This window comes from Salvia hispanica, chromosome 2 (assembly GCF_023119035.1).
Source record: "Salvia hispanica cultivar TCC Black 2014 chromosome 2, UniMelb_Shisp_WGS_1.0, whole genome shotgun sequence".
Classification (NCBI taxonomy): domain Eukaryota; kingdom Viridiplantae; phylum Streptophyta; class Magnoliopsida; order Lamiales; family Lamiaceae; genus Salvia; species Salvia hispanica.
The window spans coordinates 38261807-38283379 of record NC_062966.1 but is presented as its reverse complement, the minus strand read 5'-3'; the positions used below and the strand labels follow the sequence as shown (position 1 = coordinate 38283379).

General features: G+C 36.5%; 5 protein-coding genes across 5 annotated transcripts; 1 reads left to right on the top strand and 4 right to left on the bottom strand.

Moving 5' to 3' along the window:
* Positions 1-5526: 5526 nt before the first annotated feature.
* LOC125206963 lies at positions 5527-6267 on the bottom strand. The gene has a single exon (XM_048106175.1). It carries the CDS (start codon positions 6265-6267, stop codon positions 5527-5529), a length of 741 nt encoding a protein of 246 aa, XP_047962132.1.
* A 174-nt stretch (positions 6268-6441) lies between these two features.
* LOC125207262 lies at positions 6442-7982 on the bottom strand. The gene is made up of 2 exons (XM_048106528.1): positions 6886-7982; positions 6442-6768 (listed from the first exon to the last, which is right to left on the bottom strand). The coding sequence occupies exons 1-2, from the start codon at positions 7641-7643 to the stop codon at positions 6471-6473; spliced, it is 1056 nt and encodes a 351-aa protein (XP_047962485.1). The 5' UTR covers positions 7644-7982; the 3' UTR covers positions 6442-6470.
* Positions 7983-10598: 2616 nt separating this feature from the next.
* On the top strand, positions 10599-11300 carry LOC125206962. Its single transcript, XM_048106174.1, has one exon. It carries the CDS (start codon positions 10599-10601, stop codon positions 11298-11300), a length of 702 nt encoding a protein of 233 aa, XP_047962131.1.
* Positions 11301-11499: 199 nt separating this feature from the next.
* Positions 11500-13864, bottom strand: LOC125208105. The gene is made up of 2 exons (XM_048107662.1): positions 12834-13864; positions 11500-12723 (listed from the first exon to the last, which is right to left on the bottom strand). Exons 1-2 carry the CDS (start codon positions 13583-13585, stop codon positions 11535-11537), a joined length of 1941 nt encoding a protein of 646 aa, XP_047963619.1. The 5' UTR covers positions 13586-13864; the 3' UTR covers positions 11500-11534.
* Positions 13865-14871: 1007 nt separating this feature from the next.
* LOC125208118 lies at positions 14872-17307 on the bottom strand. Its single transcript, XM_048107676.1, has 2 exons — positions 16419-17307; positions 14872-16117 (listed from the first exon to the last, which is right to left on the bottom strand). Exons 1-2 carry the CDS (start codon positions 17180-17182, stop codon positions 14926-14928), a joined length of 1956 nt encoding a protein of 651 aa, XP_047963633.1. The 5' UTR covers positions 17183-17307; the 3' UTR covers positions 14872-14925.
* Between the last annotated feature and the right edge of the window lie 4266 nt (positions 17308-21573).

Below are 21573 nucleotides of genomic sequence, written 5' to 3'. Positions count from 1 at the left end.
ATTGTCGGATGCATCTTCGTTTGCTTCTGATTCTTCACTCAATTCAGGTGGGGTTGTTGATTTTTCTGACACAAGGTCTTCAGATTCAGAATCGTCACTAACTTCATTATGGGGAGATAGTCCCCCATCCCCAAAGCCAGGCCCATCATCCCCAAAACCATACCCATCATCACCAACATTATCCGGATCGCGACTAACTTCATTATGTCCGGATGGCCCATCATCATATTGTACTCTATCTTGAACTTCTCGTTGTCCCCTTCTAGATTGATAGACAACAACCGTATGTGGAGTACGTTGTTGTGCTAAATTAGCTTGATAGTCAACAAATAACTCAATTTGACCTGATTGAATAGCTGTTGCAAACATATCCCTCATATATGCATCGCAAAGTCGAACGCCCACAAAGTGATATTGTGGGCCTTCAAACCATAGATAGATATACATCAAAGTAAAGAATAAAGAGCATTAACATTCCAGACAATACACTTGAAATAAATGTACCTTAGTTATACATCAAAGCAAAAAATACATTTTTATGTTCTGCTTTCATATGTAGAAAAAGGATATGAATTGATTTGGTTCAACACCCTTTTGTATTTGGTTGTATATATCTTTTCAACTTTAGTCCCACAATTTTAACTTCTTACATTTTACTTTAATTCAAATTGATATCAAAGAGTGAAATGACACTTGCAAAACTACTTTTAATCGGTAGCAAGGCCATACCTGATTGTTAAGTTTCCACATAGATTCTGTTTTTCGATAGCAAGCAACACCATTTTCTTTCAAGCATTTCGTCGAACACGATTTGGGCATGAATGTCAGAAGCGCCATAAGCCAGAAGTGTCCCAATTGAAAGATGTGACTTTGCTACCAATTAAAAGTCAATTTGCTTGACTTTTAAGTTGTAAAAATTATTTAAATTTGTAGATATTTAATTTAAAATTCTAATTTCATAAATTGTTGCAATATAATTAGTATGTACTATATTTTAAATTAATTTATATTTATAAATTGATTTCCAACATAAAATGTCTTAAAAGTTTTCAACACTTCATTGGTTATTTTATGATATAAACTACTAAAAAATGACTTTAAATATTATATATTAAATTTTTATTAACATAATAATAGATATATAAATTAGAAACTTCAAATTCACTAAAAAAATATATTTAAATTTCTAAAACATACTTTAAAATTTCTTGATGTTTATGTTTTATTTTGCATAAATCTCAAATATTAGTATATGATGGTGTTTATGTTTGAATTTAAGCATATATCTCAAATATATCATAAATAAATATTTTACAATTTATAAATATAACTAATTTTCACCATTATTTATTGGATTGATCGTATGTTAATTTTATCGATAGCAACCCGATTAGCCCGTTGGGCTAGCCCGAAACCCGAGCTTCTAGGGTTAGGGTTGAACTTTTATAACCCGAAGCAAATCACAGCCCGATTAGCCCGCACCCGATTGACCCGCAACCCGAATAGGGTTGGCCCGAAACCCGGTGGGCTGGCCCGATTGACATCCCTACTCACTTGTAATTACTAGTAGGGGGAGTGTTATATTGCTAACTCATAACTTAATTGTTAACTACAACTAAATAATAGCCATTAGATATTTAAATTAAGGGTTTAGATTATTAATCCCTAAATATCAGTACGATCAACGAAAAACATCAAATAAGGCCACAGGATTAATTCCAAAAAATATCAATAGGGGTATTAATGTCAATTAACTACATGTTTAGTTAGGCCTGTCAAAATGGATATCGGGTATTAGATACCCGATATCCGAACCCGAAAAAGTCGGGTAATTGGGTACCCAAAACCCGATTTTTCGGGTTTCGGATCGGGATCGGGTATTGAGAATTTTGGATTTTCGGATATCGGGTTACCCGATACCCGATCGGGTATACCCGAATTATCCGATTTTATTTTTACAATTAATAAATAGTGTGTTAAATTCTAATTTGCATTCTTACTTATTTACAAACCCATGAAATACCAATAGTAATTTCTAATTGCTAATATATTAAGTCTAATTTTTAAAGTTCAAGTAATTTTTAAAGTTTAAGCCTGTAAGTTTACAGACTTGCACAGCAGATCTGCCTCCCTCCCCTCTCTTAATCTCTCGCCTGCGCCTCCCTCCCTCGCCGCCCACCGCTGGCGCCGTCTCCTCTTCCAACGCCGGCGTCGTCTCATCTCCCAGCACCGACCTCATCTCTCCCAGCGCCAGCCGCAACGAGCTCTCCTCTCCCAGCGCCGCCGCCCTCAACTGCCCAGATCTCCTCAAAATTGAATTGAAATTGGGACTGGATACCCGATTATTCGGGACTGGATACCCGAGTCGGGTATTCGGGTATCCGAAATCAAAATCGGATCGGGTATCGGATACTAGATTTTGGAAAATTCGGGATCGGATACCCGAAATTTTCGGATCGGGTATCCGCGGATACCCGATTTGACAGGCCTATGTTTAGTTATAACTAACTTTTAAAATAAATCCCAAAACTTTAAATTCATATAACATATACTTCCTCCGTCCCAATAAATATGAAACATTTGGTTTCCGGCACAAGATTTTATGCAAGTGTTATTTTGTGAGTTAATGAAGAGAGAGTAAAGTAAGAGAGAGAGAAAAATAGAGAGAGTGATGTTTCTATTTTAGGAAATGTTTCATTTTTAGTGGGACAATCCAAAAAGGAAAACATTATATTTTTCATAGGACAGAGGGAGTATCAAATTAAAGATAATTTCATAAGGATTCCAACGATATCATACATGCATATGTTCCGACGTCAGAATTTAAAAAAAAAAATTGAAATTTTTTAATTTTTTCGTACAAGCAGAAATGTCAACATGTTATATAAAATATGTCAATATAGAATGTCAATATAGAAAATGGGTTAACATTCTTAAAGCATTGTGGTGACATTCTCAAAGCATTGTGTTGATATTTTCGAAACACTATCTTCACATTTTCATCCAAAACCCTAATTTGGAGTTTTTTTTTTTTTATCTTTTTTTTTTATTTTATTAATAAAAATAAAAATGACACGTGACAAATTGTAGACCACACGTTTTCTAAAATCCTATGGCCTTAAATTAGTTGTAGTTAACAATTAAATGATGAGTTAACAATTGATCACTCCCCTACTAGTAGATCTGTCCTTTAAAGATATAAAGTAAAAATGAAACTTTTTTAAATTTTAGGAAGTAGACCTCACAATTTACTACTATTGCTTTCGCTACTATTTCTTATACTTTCTCTAGTTTCATCAATTATGAAATAAAAACTTTATATTTTTACAAAAATACTTTGTAGTGTCTCTTTGGAAATGTAGTAGTATTAATTATGAATAGTCCAATTGTTGGATTTGACAAATTAGCTGCGACAGTAAAATGATTGAAATTCAACAGAGATGCACAATTAGGCCTAAATTATATTTGGCCTATTGAATTGTAGAGTTCTAATTAGTTTTACTTAAATATTTTATTTTGAAATTTTTTAGCTTCCATTCAATTTGGTGCCTAAATCGTCTCCTCATTGGAAAAGATGGGTGGATATGTGTTTGGACAATTTGAGCACTTGTACAACCGCTGATAAACAGTTGATAATTGGTAAAACATCCAACTTGATTTGCTTTTTGATAGGCTAGTTTTCGTCACTCGGATTAGATCACTTTTTGCACTTATTAGTTGAATATTTGCATAAGAAGATGCTATTTTTGTAGGGAATTAAGCTTATGGATCGGAGGTATTGTAGAAAAGCATTTATAGTGGAGTGATGCAAAAAGGAGGCAAAAAGTGCAAGAATTTGAAGAAAATCAGAAAAATGGCAAACTGCCCAAGTTGTCAGCTTGGCCAAGCTGGACCCGACGGAAAACTGCATGAAGCCACTTGAGCACAATTACAAGACTGCTTCCTTTTGCAACACGTGTCCACCTCCTTCCTTTTGCAACACGTGTCCACCTCCGTCTAAGGCATGAGAAAAGAGAAATATCTTTTGTTAAATGGGAGATATGTAAAAAAATACTTAATTTAGCTTGGGACCAACTACCAAGAGAACCAACTTAGTACTTTATCACTCTAGCTTTAGTTTAGTTTAGTTACTCTCTCTCTCTAGGAAACTTTTCTCTCTTCCTTAAGAAAGAGATTTCAACTTCAAGACTACCAAGATTATTGTTCACCGTGGGTTGAAGTAGTAGTAATTTAGTAGTAGTGTTTGCTTTCTCTAGTTTGCTTGTTCTTAACTTTGTAGTACTTTTGAACCTTTCTCACTCTTAGTTGTTGTTGTTGGACTTGTTTTAAAAACTTATTTCAAGTAGTAATTTCTCTAACTGTTTGTGTATTTAATGTGCTTTAAAGTTTAGCTTTTGTTTATTTCTGGTTTTAGCTTGTTGTTTAGTTCTAGTGTTGCTTATGTTCTTGTTTAGTTAAAAATCCTTTCAAGCTTTCAAAATCAGTTTCTCAAGCATTTTCTTATGATTTTGCATGAGATTGATGAGTTCGGTTCTTGAGTGTTCTTCCACCATGTTTAAGTGTTCTTAAGCTTTCTTTATCTTCTTCAATGAGTCTTTATGTTTCAGCTTTTAGTTTGGTGTTTTCAATGCATGTTTAGGCAGTTTAATTGTTGATCTTGTGTTTGTCTAGCATTTTTAATTATGTAGCAGCCATGTACTCTCCATTAGTTATAGGCTTTTATCCATTGGTTTTACACCTTGGACAATAGGAGTTAGGAGACAAGATGTACACCTTTTCCATCACTTAGCTTTTCACTTTTGGCAGCCATTTAGCTTAGTTAAGTTCTGCACTCCACCTCCATTTACATGTGATTTAGTTTACCTTTTAAGAGTTAATTAATCTAGCCACTTTTAAGGGTCACTTTCCTAGTTTATACTCCCTCCGTCTCGGCTAAGATGACACATTGCTTAGCCGGCACAGGATTTTTAGAGTTATTGGTTAAAGTATTTAATTAGAGAGAGAGAAGGTGGGTGTAGGTATTAAGTCAAGAGATGAAGATAGATGGATATTTTAATAGGAGTGAGAAAAAGTGGTTGAGTGTATTAATTGGAGAGAGAAAGTTACCAAAAAAGGAAATGTGCCATCTTAGTTGGGACAAACTAAAAAGGAAAACGTGTCATCTTAAACGGGACGGAGGGAGTAGCTTTCTTAGGAGTTAACATTTAGTAGTTTATTTTCCTTAGCCTTCTAACTTAATCTCTTTGCTTCTGAACTTAGTAAAACTCATTCAAGTTTCTGCTCTCTTTTCATTTCCGAAATGTTCTTATTTTCGCCAAATGTTAATTTCTCTGCCAAGTTGCCCAGTTTATCAGATTGCCCAGTCTACTTATGTTTCAATTGATACATTAAATTGAATAGTAACACCCTCTAAATTCTTTGTATAATTTAACAAGACTCACAACCCCATTTTTCAAAATATTTCTATACACAAAAATAATAAAACCACGATGAGTATATCTACATCGAATAGGATGATGATGGTGACTATTTTCCTAGTAATCGGTGGCTCTCAGCAAATAGATGTTGCATCATTTTAGCTAACTCTGTCCTGGCACATATCATGCACACAACATAGTAGCATGATGCACATTCAAACCCACCGTAGTCATACCGATCCACATGACAAAGGTTGCATCTTCTCTTGATAGTGTTGTGATTGAATGTGAGAGGATGATTCCGGTGAATCCCGTCCAACTCAAATCGGCGCCCAAATTTGATGTTTCGATACCAGCCAGATGCAGCTTTTAGACAAAAAAGGTGGAAAGAAAGGTCGCATTGGCGACAGTGATACATCCACCTCTTGGGATGCAATTCCTCTTCACAAAAATCACAAATAAAGTCGGAGGGATGATCGAGAGAGGCATTAAATGACAACATCAATGAATGGTGCTTGTCCCACTCACGCATCGTTATGCTCGCCGGCAGCATAGCACATCCCAAGTCCAACGCAAAGTCGCAGTCATTGCTGCTGCAGCAATATGCAATACAGTTGCGCAACAAATATCTGCAGACATGGCAACGTCTCGGTTTGCCAGCTTCTTCTTCTCTTGCTGGTGGTATTCTAGTCAAGACTAGCGGTGTGCGATGTGGGTGAGATGCGTGTCTGACAGTTGTCGGCAGAGAAGCGCACTTGACATCTATCTTCATCTCGCATCCTTCACACTCGTACACCATCCCGTTTGTGCTAATACCACAAGCCTCACACCTACAAACATTTGGATCCATATCTATAGATCTTGAGCTTGTGTAGAGTGTGAGTTTATGGTTTTTATCATGCATTTTTGGGCATTCACCATACAAGTGAGAAGAAGAAGAAGAAGATAAGGTTTTTGGAAGCAAGTAGCAAATGGAGTGCACAAAATATTTGCAAGGAGCGCACTCATAATATGGAGGAGAAAGTATGGGTGTTACACACACATCACAAATCTTCAACTCATCATATTCATCATCTCTCTCTCATCCATCATATTGTTGTGATCAACTTCATCATCTTTATTGGACAATTCTGTAACCAAACGCAAAGGATGGTTGTGATAATTGAATAAAAATGAAAAACTTGCGGTGGTTTGCGGCATATGCACTTCTGCTGGCATGTCTGCTACATCCGGGATGTTGTTAAGACCTTTTTCTCTCATCACAAAAGGTGTGATTAACTCCTTCGATATGTCATGTGCATGTATCGGGAATTCAATTATGTTGGAACCATCATCATCCTCATCATGTCGTCTGGAATGATCAAATATAAAAAATTATTTAGTATTTATGAATCATAAGTGTTGTGTATGGTAACAAATCAAACAACTACAACCAACAAGTAATGCTATTAAATAAAGCCAAACTTACAAATTTGAGTCTCCTGTGTTGGATGCAACAACACATCTGATATGGGCAAAGAATCTGCAAATACCACAAAAATACATCCAACTTGTTTTATCTAATCTTTTGAGACAGACATCACAATGGGATATATATTCGCGATACTTTGATGGAAAACTGAAGGCAAGAGAAAGAGGATGGTGGTGGTATTGGTGATTTAAGGGGAGAATGAGGGGCAACGATGCACAACTCTTGTGAATCCACACCTCACATGTGCTACATATATACGCCATGTCCACATCTTCAACGCCACAACCATCACAACAAAAGGGAAATGAATGCTTTCTCATCAGTGTTAAAGGGTGATCAGGGTGACTTGGGTGTTCTATTTGCCTGTTCTCTTCTAGTATCATATCTATGCTTATCCTTCCACATTTTATATCAACATCAAAATCACAGCTAGAACATCGGTACCCAAGCACGGGTTTAAGATCATGCAAACATACATTGCACCACCCGAGGTCACTCTCCCCGTGGTAATCAACTAGGTGAAGGGGATGTTGAGGGTGTTTAGGGTGCAAAATTTGAATAGGCAATTCTCCACATTTCTTGTGGAGAATAATCCTATTCCGACAATTTTTTTGTTGCGTACAAACATATGCCGACTCTAAATTAGTTACGGGAATGCCACACCCATAACAATTTGAACTAACCTCATCACTCACATTTTTTATGAAAATCAAAGGATGTTCATGGTAGAATTGGTAAATAACCTTCTTCTCCATGATTCAATATTTCCACAAATTGTTCACAAAACTAGAAAAATGATAACGCGAAAAATCAATGCATTTAAAAGTCGCAATACTAATTTATGCATAGAATTCATCTACAACCATCAATCCATGCTCGACAAGAGATTTGCAGAGTGTTTTGAGTTTATGTACGAGAAAGTGGATTTGAAACAACACAAATTAAGATTCTATAAGAAAAAAGACACCACACAAACTAAGAAATGCTTATTCTAAAAAAAACACTAAGAAATTAGTGAGAGTTTTAGTGAAGATAGAGCCATATGCATACAAAGAAAAACCAAACAAAAAGGATGTAGAGATGTGATAATGTGAGAGTTGTGCAAACACTTTGGATAGGTAACAATCATGAATTACACCGTTACATATATATACTTGAAAAAAATATTCTTTAGTTTTACATCAAAGCAAAGAACAAATCATTATGTTAACTTCAGGATAAAATATTGCATTGTCTCATACTATGTAATTGGTGAAAATATAATGATAAAAATTTAGAAGTCACAACAAGGCAAAAATTGTGAATTAATTGACTAATTTTTAAAGTTATGGGCTTGACAAAGTAGATTGTAGGCCTTCTTACTTAGTTATACATCTATACAATATATAAAAGGGGAGTTTTGGAGAAATTTACAAAATTACTATTTAATTTAAAAAATTATATTAAATTAAAAATATATAATTAAAGAGTAGCTAAAACCGTGTGAACTATGAAAGCCTACGTGGAGGAGTGGGAGGTTTTACGATGAAGGTGTAAATGTGGAAATCAAAATTAAGTTATTGAGATCATTTAGTATCATATTTAGTGGGAAAGTTACAAAGATATTTTAAAAAACCCTAAGGTCATCTCCAACCATTTACGCCAAACTCAAACCCATTTTTGAGTATACGGCACACCAAAAAGTAGTTTTATTCTAATCATTTACACCAAATTTAAGTTTACACCATTTTTGAGTATTTTGTCTAACAAAATTTTGGAGTAAACACCATATTTGGTGTTATTCCATTGAAAAACCCAAAAATGGGTTTGAGTTTGGTGTATGAGTGGAGAAATTATCTATACCAAAAATGAGTTTTAGTGTATTGTTGGAGATGGTCTAACCACGATGGCTACTATGGCACTCATGCCTGGAATGGGAACTTGCTTTGTCGTGTAGCTTTTTGCTGTTCCCATTGCTTTGATAATTCATTCTGATTTTGTGGTCATCCTTGAAGGGGCATATGGAGTTTTTCCGCACTACAAATTTCGTATGGCATTCGGGTTAGGTCATGGGATTGTTGGGTTTACTTCAATTGTTTACTTTAACAAATTTGTGTCTGCTTTGAAATGATAATTTATGTATATGCTCGACACACTTTGGCTACAGAACAATAATTACAAATAAAATATAATGATTGATTGAAAGAAATAAAGCAAAAGGTAGAAGTTCAAATTGTGAGACTAAAGTTGTATGAACCAAAGCATTTGGTGTCCTTTTTCTACATGTTTAAAGAGAACATAATGATTAGTTCTTTGCTTTGATGTAAAACTAAAGAATATTTTTTTCAAGTATATATATGTAACGGTGTAATTCATGATTGTTACCTATCCAAAGTGTTTGCACAACTCTCAAATTATCACATCTCTACATCCTTTTTGTTTGGTTTTTCTTTGAATGCATATTGCTCTTTCTTCACTAAACTCTCATGAATTTCTTAGGGTCTTTTTAGAATATGCATTAATATTCTTAGTTTGGGTGGTGTCTTTTTTTTTATAGAATCTTAATTTGTGTTGTTTCAAATCCACTTTTGTACATAAACTCGCAAATCTCTTGTAGATTAGTTGTATGCATAAATTAGTCTTGCGACTTTGACACGCATTAATTTTTCGCGTTATTATTTTCTAGTTTTGTGAACAATTTGTGGAAATATTGAATCATGGAGAAGAAGGTTATTAACCAATTCTACCATGAACATCCTTTGATTCTCATGGAAAATGTGAGTGACGAGGATAGTTCAAATTGTTATGGGTGTGGCTATCTTGTAACTAATTTAGAGTCAGCCTATGTTTGCACGCAACAAAAAAATTGTCAGAATAGGATTATCCTCCACAAGAAATGTGGAGAATTACCTATTCAAGTTTTGCATCCTAAACACCCTCAACATCCCCTTCACCTAGTTGATTACCACGGGAAGAGTGACCCGGGTGGTGCGATGTATGTTTGCATGATCTTAAACCCGTGCTTGCGTACCGATGTTCTAGCTGTGATTTCGATGTTGATATAAAATGCGAAAGGATAAGCATAAATGTGATATTAGAAGAGAAAAGACAAATAGAGCATCCAAGTCACTCTGACCATCCCTTGACACTTATGAGAAAGCCCCCACTAACATTTTGTTGTGATGGGTGTGGTATCGAAGATGTGGACATGGCGTATATATGTAGCACATGATGAGGATGATGATGGTTCCAATGTGATTGAATTCCCGCTACATGCCCATGACATATTGAAGGAGTTAATCACACCTTTCGTGATGAGAGAAAAAGGTCTTAACAACATCCCGGATGTAACAGACATGCCAGCAACAGTGAAGATGCCGGAGACCACCGCAAGTTTTTCATTTTTATTCAATTATCACAAGCATCCGTTGAGTTTGGTTTCAGAGTTGTCCAATAAAGATGATGAAGTTGATCACAACAATATGATGGATGAGAGAGATGATGATGATGAATATGATGAGTTGAAGGTATGTGATGTGTGTGTCACACCCATACTTTCTCCTCCATATTACGAGTGTGCTCCTTGCAAATATTTTGTGCACTCCATTTGCTACTTGCTTCCAAAAACATTATCTTCTTCTTCTTCCTCCCCTGTCCTGTATGGTGATTGCCCAAAAACGCATGATAAAAACCACAAACTCACACTCTACTCAAGCTCATTATCCATAGATATGGATACAAGGCTTTGTAGGTGTGAGGCTTGTCATGTTCGCACAAACGGGATGGTGTACGAGTGTGAAGGGTGCGAGATGAAGATAGATGTCAAGTGCGCTTCTCTACCGACAACTATCAGACACGCATCTCACCCACATCGCACACCGCTAGTCTTGACTAGAATACCACCAGCAGGAGAAGAAGAAGCTGGCAAACGGAGACGTTGCCATGCCTGCAGATATTATATGGACGACTGTATTGCATATTGCTGCAGCAGCAATGACTGCAACTTTGCGTTGGACTTGAGATGTGCTATGCTGCCGGCGAGCATAACGATGCGTGAGTGGGACAAGCACCATTCATTGATGTTGTCATTTGATGCCTCTCTCGACCATCCCTCCGACTTTGTTTGTGATTTTTGTGAAAAGGAATTGCATCCCAAGGAGTGGATGTATCACTGTCGCCAATGCGACCTTTCTTTCCACCTGTATTGTCTAAAAGCTGCATCTGGCTGGTATCGAAACATCAAATTTGGGCGCCGATTTTTGTTGGACGGTATTCACCCGAATCACCCTCTCACATTCAATCACATCACTATCAAGAGAAGATGCGACCTTTGTCATGTGGTTATGTATGACTACTGTGGGTTAGAATGTGCATCATGTTACTATGTTGTGTGCACATATTGTGCTAGGACAGAGTTAGCTAAAATGATGTAATTTGCAACTTAATTGAAAGATGTGATTTTGCTGCCACAAGAAAAGGCGTAGAGCGTCGTGGCAATGACAACGGCCGCTCGGTGGCGGGAGAAGAGGTTTTTCGAGGATTCCTAACGTTTCTTTTAACCGATTTCTAATGAAAAAAGAACACATTGTTGAATCCATACTAACAAGATCTTGATTCTGGTATATAAAATGTTATAAACAACGAGGTACAAACACCTGCAAATTACATCATTTTGACAACTCTCTCCTAGCACAATATAGGCACACAACATAGTAACATGATGCACATTCTAATCCACAGTAGTTAAACACTTTCACATGGCAAAGGTCGCATCTTCTCTTGATAGTGATGTGATTGAATGTGAGAGGGTGATTCCGGTGAACCCCGTCCAACACAAATCGGCGCCCAAGTTTGATGTTCCTAAACCAGCCAGAAGCAGCCCTGAGGCAAAAAAGGTGGAAGGAAAGGTCGCATTGGCGACAGTGATACATCCACCTCTTGGGATGCAATTCCTCTTCACACAAATCACAAACAAAGTCGGAGGGATGGTCGAGAGAGGCATCAAATGACAACATCAATGAATGGTTTTTGTCCCACTCACGCATCATTATGCTCGCCGGCAGCATAGCACATCTCAAGTGCAACGCAAAGTCGCAATCATTGCTGCTGCAGCAATATGCAATACAGTTGTCCAAAAAAGATCTGCAGCCAGAGCAACATTTCGGTTTGCCAGCTTCTCGAGGTGGTGTTCTAGTCAAGACTAGCGGTCTGTGAAGTCGGTGAGCTGCGTGCCTGATAGTTGTCGGCAGAGAAGCGCACTTGACATCCACCTTCATTCCACACCCTTCACACGCGTACACCATCCCATTTGTGAAATGCCCACAAACCACACACTTGCAAAACCTCGGATTCCTATCTGTAAATATTGAGCTTGTATAGAGCGTGAATTTATGGTTTTTATCATGCGTTTTTGGGCAATCACCATACAGGACAGGAGAAGAAGATGATGATGACGATAAAGTTTTAGGAAACAAGTAGCAAATGGAGTGCAAAAAATATTTGCAAGGAGCACACTTGTAATATGGAAGAGAAGATATGGGTGTTACACACGCATCGCATATCTTCAACTCATCACCTTTGTCTCTCTCATCCATCCCTTCGTTGTAATCAACTTTATCATCTTTACTGGACAACTCTGAAACCAAACTCAAAGGATGTTTGTGATAATTGAACAAAAATGAAAAACTTGCTATGGTCTCTGGCATCTTCACCGTTGCGGGCATGTCTTTTACATCTGGGATGTTGTCAAGACCTTGTTCTCTCATCACAAAGGGTGTGATCAACTTCTTGGATACATCATGGGCATGTAGCGGAAATTCAATAACGTTGGAACCATCATCATCCTCATCATGTCGTCTGGAATGATCAAATATAAAAAATTATTTATTTTTTACGAATCAAGTGTTGTGTATGAAATCAAACAACTAAAACCAACAAGTAAAGCTATTAAATAAAGCCAAACTTACAAGTCTCCTGTGGTGGATGCAACAACACATCTGATATGGGCAAAGAATCTGCAGTCACCACAAAAATACACCCAACTTGTTCTATCTAATCTTTTGAGACAGACATCACAATGGTATATATATTTGCGATGCTTTGATGGAAAAGTGAAGGCAAGAGAAAGAGGATGGTGGTGGTATTGGGGATTTAAGGGGAGAATGAGGGGCAACGATGCACAACTCTTATGAATACACACCTCACATATGCTACATATATACGCCATGTCCACATCTTCGATACCACACCCATCACAACAAAATGTTAGTGGGGGCTTTCTCATAAGTGTCAAGGGATGGTCAGAGTGACTTGGATGCTCTATTTGTCTTTTCTCTTCTAATATCACATTTATGCTTATCTTTTCACATTTTATATCAACATCAAAATCACAGCTAGAACATCGGTACCCAAGCACGGGTTCGAGATCATGCAAACATACATCGCACCACCCGAGGCCACTCTTCCGGTGGTAATCAACTAGGTGAAGGGGATGTTGAGGGTGTTTAGGATGCAAAACTTGAATAGGTAATTCTCCACATTTCTTGTGGAGGACAATCCTATTCTGACAAGTTTTTTGTTGCGTGCAAACATATGCTGACTCTAAATTAGTTACAGGATCACCACAACCATAACAATTTGGACTATCCTCGTCACTCACATTTTCCATGAGATACAAAGGATGTTCATGGTAGAATTGGTTAATAACCTTCTTCTCCATGATTCAATATTTCCACAAATTGTTCACAAAACTAGAAAATATAACGCGAAAATTAATGCATGTAGAATAGTAGAAGTCGCAAGACTAATTTATGCATACAATTTATCTACAAGAGATTTGCGAGTTTATGTAAAAAAGTGGATTTGAAACAACACAAACTAAGAAATGCATATTTTCAAAACAAAAAAACACACTAAGAAATTCATGAGAGTTTTAGTGAAGATGGAGCAATATGCATTCAAAGAAAAACCAAACAAAAAGGATGTAGAGATGTGATAATTTGAGAGTTGTGCAAACACTTTGGATAGGTATAACAATCATGAATCACACCGTTATGTATATATACTTCAAACAAATATTCTTTAGTTTTACATCAAAGCAAAGAACTAATCATCATGTTCTTTTTAAAATTGTTAAATATGTAGAAAAAGGATACAAAATGATTTGGTTCGATATCTTTAGCCATATAGTATATAATTCAAATAAAGATTCTTTAGTTTTATCAAAGCAAAGAACTAATCAATATGTTCTCTTTAAACTTGTTTAATATGCAGAAAAAGGATACTAAACGATTTGGTTCGATATATTATTACAACTTTAGTCTCACAATTTGAACTTCTAACTTTTGCTTTATTTCCTTTGATTATTATATTTTATTTGTAATTATTGTTCTGTAGCCAAAGTATGTCGAGCATATATATAAATTATCATATCAAAGCAGACACTAAATTTTGATAAAGTAAAAGTGAGACCTTAACAATAATACTTTTTTTACTCTGTATTCTGTAACAAGGCCATACCTGATTCGAGATTTTTTTATGTTTCCGCTGTCAAGCATTTCGTCGAACATGATTCGGGCATGAGTGTAAGCAGCACTGCAAACAAACAAGCATATTTCCGGCGTCTGTACAAAAATCAACTTCGCCAGCTTCCTTATCGCCTGAAAACGTTGGAATAAATATCCTATTCTGAATCATGCTCATGAATTTGACTTTTTATGGTATATGCTTGCTACCTGCAAACTGCAATTAGGGATGCCGCCAATTCCGATTCCAAAATAAAGTTAAAAATAAAGAGCATCAAAGCTAAGAACAAACATTTATGCTCTCTTCAAAATTATTTAACATTCCATTAGTCTCACAATTTCAAATTTTTCCCTTTTACACTTTATTTTGTCCAATCATTAATTATACTTTATATGCAATTATTGTTTTATAACTAAATAAATGACTAGAGCATATGTTTAGTTTGTAATAATGTCAAAGCAGACACAAATTTTAGCTAACTCCATCTTTGCACAAAATGCACAAATGAAATCTACAAGATATGAAGAATATTAGTTACATCATTTTAGCTAACTCTGTCCTAGCACAAACCAAGCACACAACATAGTAACATGGTGCACATTCTAACCCACAGTAGCTATACACATTCCTATGACAAATATCACATCTTCTCTTGACAGTGATCCAGTTGAATGTGAGAGGGTGATTCCGGTGAAGCCCGTCCAACACAAACCGGCGCCCAAATTTGATGTTTCTATACCCACCGGAAGCAGTGTCGAGGCACAAAAGGTGGAAAGAAACGTTGCATTGGCGACAGTGATACATCCACCTCCTGGGATGCAATTCCTCCTCACAAAAATCACAAATGAAGTCGGAGGGATGGTCGAAGGAGGCATGGAACGACAACACCAGAGGATGGCGTTCGTCCCACTCACGCCTCGTTATGCTCGCAGGCAGCATAGCACATTCCACGTGCAACGCAAAGTCACAGTCATCGCGGCTGCAACAGTATGCTACAGAGTTGTTGAAATAGTATGTGCAGCCACGGCAAAAGTTCAGTTTGCTGGATTCTTCTCGTGGCGGGGTTCTAGTCAAGACTAGCCGCCTGTGACGCAGGTGAGATGCGTGTTTGATACTCGTTGGTAGAGACGCACACTTGACATCTATCTTACTTTTGCACCCGCCACACTCGTACATCATTCCGTTTGTGAGTAAACCACAAATCTCACACTTGCACAGCGAAACGTCCATATCCGTTAATTCCGAGCTTGTATAGAGTGTGAGTCTACGGGTTTTATAATGTGGTTGTGGGCATTTACAATATAGGTAAGGAGACAACGACGGTGCTGCTGCTGCTGCTGCTGCTGACGAAGATAATGTTTTGGGTAACAAGTAGCAAATGGAGTGTACAAAATACATGCAAGCAGCAGCAGCACACGCGTAGTAGGGAGGAGAAGATATGGGTGTTACACACACATCGCATATCTTCAAAACATCATCGTCGTCTCTCCCATCCAATGGAAGAGGCAACTCAGAAACCAAACTCAATAGATGCTTGTGATAGTTGAATAAAAATGAAAAACTTGCCGTGGTCTCCGGCATCTTCACTGTTGCTGGCATGTTTGTTACATCCGGGATGTTGTCAAGACCTTTTTCTCTCATCACGAAAGGTGTGATTAACTCCTTCGATATGTCATGTGCACGTAGCGGAAATTCAACCACATCGAAACCATCATCATCTCCGCCTCTGAAATGATCACCAATATCATATCAGGGATGCGTTATAATGCTAACTTTTCTTAAATTGCTAACTTGCTAACTCGTAGTGTATTAAAAATGTCAACACGATCATATTAAAATGTCAACACATATTTGTATTGACATTTAAATATTAATGTCAAACACGTTAGCAATTTAAGAAAAGTTAGCAACGGATCACAACACTATCATATCATACATACAAACATACACAAATTGGTTAGTATGACATTCTTTTTATCTAAATAAGCGCAAGACAACAAGATGAAGAGCTAAGTGTTAGATCTTACAAATTTGAGTCTTCCTCTGCTATCTCCGTAGTCGTGGATGCAACACACCTGATATGCGCAAAGAATCTGCAATCACCACAAAAATACATCCAACTTGTTCTATCTAATCTTTTGAGACAGACATCACAATTGAATATATATTTGCGATATTCCATTGGAAAAACGAAGGCAAGAGAAAGACGATGGTGGTGGTATCGGAGATTGTTGGGGAGAAGGAGGGGCAACGATGCACAAGCTTTGTGTACCATAAATTCACATGTTGAGCATATGTAAACCATGTCCACATCATCAACGCCACAACCATCACAATAAAATGAAAATAAGGGCTTTCTCATTAGTGTCAAAGGGTGATTAGGGTGACTTGGGTGTTCAATTTGTCTCTCCCCCTCTAATATATCATCAATACTTATTCTTTTGCATCTCAAGTCGAAGTCGAACATACAGCTCGAACACTGGTACCCTAGCACCTTACCAAGATCAGACGTACACATATCGCACCAGAGGCCCAATGAACGGTGGTAATCAAATAGGTGAAGGGGATGGTCAGGGTGTTTAGGGTGCAAAATTTGGCTAGGTAACTCCCCACATTTCTTGTGCAGGATAATCCTATTCGGACAATTTTGCACCGTGCAAGCATACGCGACCTCCAAATCATTCACGGGAATACCACACCCGTAACAATTTGGAGTCTCGTCTTTACTCACATTTTCAATGAGAATCAAAGGATGCTCATGGTAAAAACGGTCAATGACCTTCTTCTCCATGATTGAATGTCTATGGTGCAATGCAAGAACAGGTCACAAAATAACTGAAAATAAGCAAGCAAAATATTAATATAAATTCTTTAGAGAAATATAAGCATGCATTAACTACCAAACGAAATGAAAAAAATTTTAAAGTATAGACAAACATATAGTAGTTTGAATTCTCTCAAAATACTGCAAAATCAGAAACACTGCAAAATCAGTGTATATGTAATTAGAAGAAAATTTGAGTGGAAATGTGGAGTGCAATGTGTAACAAGTCATGATTAAACCACTATATATAACGTAAAATTCGAACAAAAATATACCTTAGATATACATGAAATGAAAGTATAGAATAAAGAGGATTAACATTCTAGGCAGAGTAAGATGTGGGCCTTCTCACCTTAGTTGTACATGAGAGTAAAGAATAAAGAGCATTAACATTTTAGACCAAGTAACATGTCTACCTTCTATTAACTTATTAAGATTTAATTTTGTAGAATTGATGAAATCTTTATATGATTCTACCTTGAATAAATAAGACAAGATTAATCGATATTGAACTACGTTTGTTGACAACTAATCAAACAACAATTTTGAAAAATCAAACGTTAGGATGTTTCAAAATGATCGAAACTTGCAGAAATGAAGCTAGGAAAAAAAAGAAGGAAGTATAACTTTAACCTTTTGATATTGGGGATTCTTCTAACCACCCCCTCGCCGAAGTTGAGATTGCTCATTACAATAAGATTGTGAATTTTTAATTTAAATCTAATACTAATAAATTGTAGAATTTTAATTGTATGAGTTTACATAATTTTAATGCATATTCACGTGAACCGTGATTACACTCTATTATGTGTTTATATACCCACATACTATACATATATTATACGTATATAATAAAATAGTTTTATACGAGTAGTTTACAATTGTAGAAACGATTTTTCAGTTGATGTAAAAATAGCGGGAGATTTAAGTCATATTAATAAATCATGCATGGGGTGTATATATGGTTATGTATACTATTGGAGTAGTATATATGGGATAGGAATTGAGATCAAATGAAAACTCTAAACATTGTACAAACTCAAAATTATGATCTAGACCATTGAAAAATGTCAACAAGTCAAAAAAAACATCAATAGAAAAATGTCAATAGAATTTTAACTGTAGACAATGATTAATGTTGTGTTCATATTGTGTTGATATTGTGTTGACATTAAAATCTTGAAAGTTTATATTGTGTTGATATTGTATTGAAACTATATTGAAGCTGTGTTAAGAAGTTTCGAGTTTGTACAATATATAAGTTTGCATATAATTTCCATATTAAAAAATTTGTTCCATTATCAGCGTGAACATGTAATCTCACAGCTGGAAGTGGGCCCCTTTAAAATTCCATTTGTCAATATGTTAGCGATAGGACACACCACATAATATTTCCACATAGGTATGCCTAGTCCATGGAATTTTTTCGCATCACGAGATCAGTTGCAAAACTAAATACTCCTTCCGTCCCCCATAATTTTACCCAGTATTTCATTTTGGGCCGTCCCACATAATTTTACTCACTTCACTTTTACCATTTCCACATAATTAGAAAGGACTCCCTACGATAGCCCCGTACACTGAAATAAAATAAAAACAAGTAAATTAATCAACTAACAACGGCGCCAAAAACTTTACTCGATTTATTTTAATACGAGAAATACCCGCAAGTGTACGAGGCTATCGTAGTATAGGCAAGTCAAGAGTATCGTATCCACAGAGACTAATTAAGTGCTTAAGTACCTCGAATCAAGATCATTCGCTATTTAGACAACCGAAGATTGGGTTTTTGTATCTAAATCCTAAGAACAATGAATCAAAACAAAGTAAATAAAATGAAGATGAGTGAATTGAAGAGAAAGTGGATAAAGAGTAGAGCTCTGGGATCCAACTACAATGTTATAGTCTTGAATTAATCTCACTAAACCTTAAATCAATCTTCGAGCTATGCCGACTGGGGTCTCAAAAGTTACTAAGCTATCACGAAGGTAAGATCATTCCTTCTCTCGAATGCACATGACTTGTAGGTTGCATGCTAGGCCCAAAGTCCCCTTATAGTGTAAGCACACAACTCCAAAAGACTCCTAAGATTTATATCCTCACACAAAACCTCACTCCTCTCGGATGATATTGATTAAGGTGTTGTCCACTCCCAAATCACACATTTGTTAATCAACTCTCGTATATTGTAACAATGTAAAGATGCATTCAAACGGGTAGCTAATCCAATGGATGTAAAGGCGCGGGAATGAAAAAATAACTACATGAGCCAAGAATAACATTAAAAGATCGATTCACTTATTTGTGTCTATAGGATTATTAGGAAAGTCGTTACCATAGGATAAGCCCTCTCTCGAGTGCACCTACCCAGTTGATTAGATTCTAACTATCAAAGTCTCCTTCCAATAGATTAGATTCTAATTCCTTAAGTTCCTAAGACTCAAGCCCTCACAAAGGGTCCCCTCTCTCGAGTGTAGATAAACCATGTGTTGTACTCGTTCCTTTTACCACGTAAAACTAGCTATCTCTCGATTAATCTAGTTAAACGGACATGGTTCTAAAGTTGGCCAAACAAAAGAACAATAAAAGCACAAGAACAAGCAAAATAACCACAAGAGCTAGGCGAAGGTTCAATTCAATTAAATCAAAACATATTCAAAGTAATCTTCACCCAAAGCTCCACAAATGTATCTAGCTACTCATGTTTAACAAGAATTCAACAAAATCATCGGTAGAAAACATGGAAAACACAAGTAAATTGATACTAAATGTCCCGGAGATGAATTGGGGGTTGAGAATCCTTCGTCTTGATGGTTGAACTCTTCTCAATCGCCCTCCTCTTGCTCTTGGACGAAAATTGGTGTATATGGATGTTTGGAGGCGGAAGAATGGTGTAGGAGGATGATGGGCGTGAATCTGTGAACCCTAGGCGCTGCACATATATATAAAGCAAAACACCCGCCCGGGCGCCGTGCCCGGGCGTTTTCTTCTCAAACCGGGCGTTTTCTTCCCTAAGTCGGGCGTTTTTACTGGACTGGGCAGTGTTCGTCTAATGGCCATAACTTCTTTTACGGGACTCCGATTGAGGCGTTTAAGATACCCACGAGAAGCCCTTTCGAAGACGACGAGATTGATATGAATTAGGGGCTGATTGGACTTCAAAATCTCCAGAAAAAATGCCTCGAACTAAGGCTACTGCACATCCACTTGATTTGCAAATTTTTCTACATATTCTTCACAAAATGGTCAAATACCAAAATAATAGAGAAGTAATCATAATCATATCCGATAATAGACAAAATGTGATCAAAATCATGCAAGATTACTCTCTAAAACCAAGCAAAATCCAAGTATGTCACGTGCCGGGTCAAAGTGAGTAAAATTATAAGGGACGGAGGGAGTAATTTATTCGTAGTATGGAATAAAAAATTGCTAAGACAGCAACTTTTCATTTGACTTATACTTAAATTATTTCAATGCTTAATAGGAAAAAAAAAAAAAAAAAAAAAAAAAAAAAAAAAAAAAAAAAACTATCGATTCAATAACTCATAAACTCATCAGGATTAAGTTTGACATATCATTAAATCACCCACCAAATTTCGTTTACAAAATTTCAGCTACGTTGATCTCCATTGCTTCCTTGCGAATAGGGGGTTAAGGTGACCCATTCTTTCAAGTTTCAATCTCCATTTCAGTTGACTTTAATCTTTAAATTAGAACTTTTTATTTGTTCGACTTCATGCCTATATTGACCTTTTTTATTTGGAAATTTGTGTGTGACTTTTAGATTGAAAAGTGATTTATTGAATTGAGCTTCTATATATGGTTCAAATATTGCAATGATGAGTGTCTGGCTATTGTTAAGATCACTGGAACTGATAGAGATTGATGGTGCTTCTTAGGAATGGAATGAAAATTTCTTTGCATTTTCATTTCATTATGTGCTTTATTTCATCACACCAAACAAATGAATGGATTGAAAGTAGGATCACATTCCATTCATCATACAAAGAAGGGTGTTAGTGTTGAAGCATTCAGTCCATACATAATGTTAATGAGGATTTGTATCTTTTGGCTTATTCAGAAATATGACTAGTGCTTCTTTTCTTATAGTACTAATATAAGTTCTCCGAGAATGGCTGACAATGATGCTCTAGCTCAAAACATTACCTCTAACGAGAGTAATGCATCTTCGGAGAAGGAAATAGAAATGTCAATTGATGCATTGGCAAGTACAGTTCAAGAAACCTTCTCACTTTCGAAGAGACATAAGTTCTGGGAGACCCAACCGGTTGGCCAGTTCAACGATCTTGGAGATACGAGCCTTCCTGAAGGGCCGATTCAACAGCCTACACCAC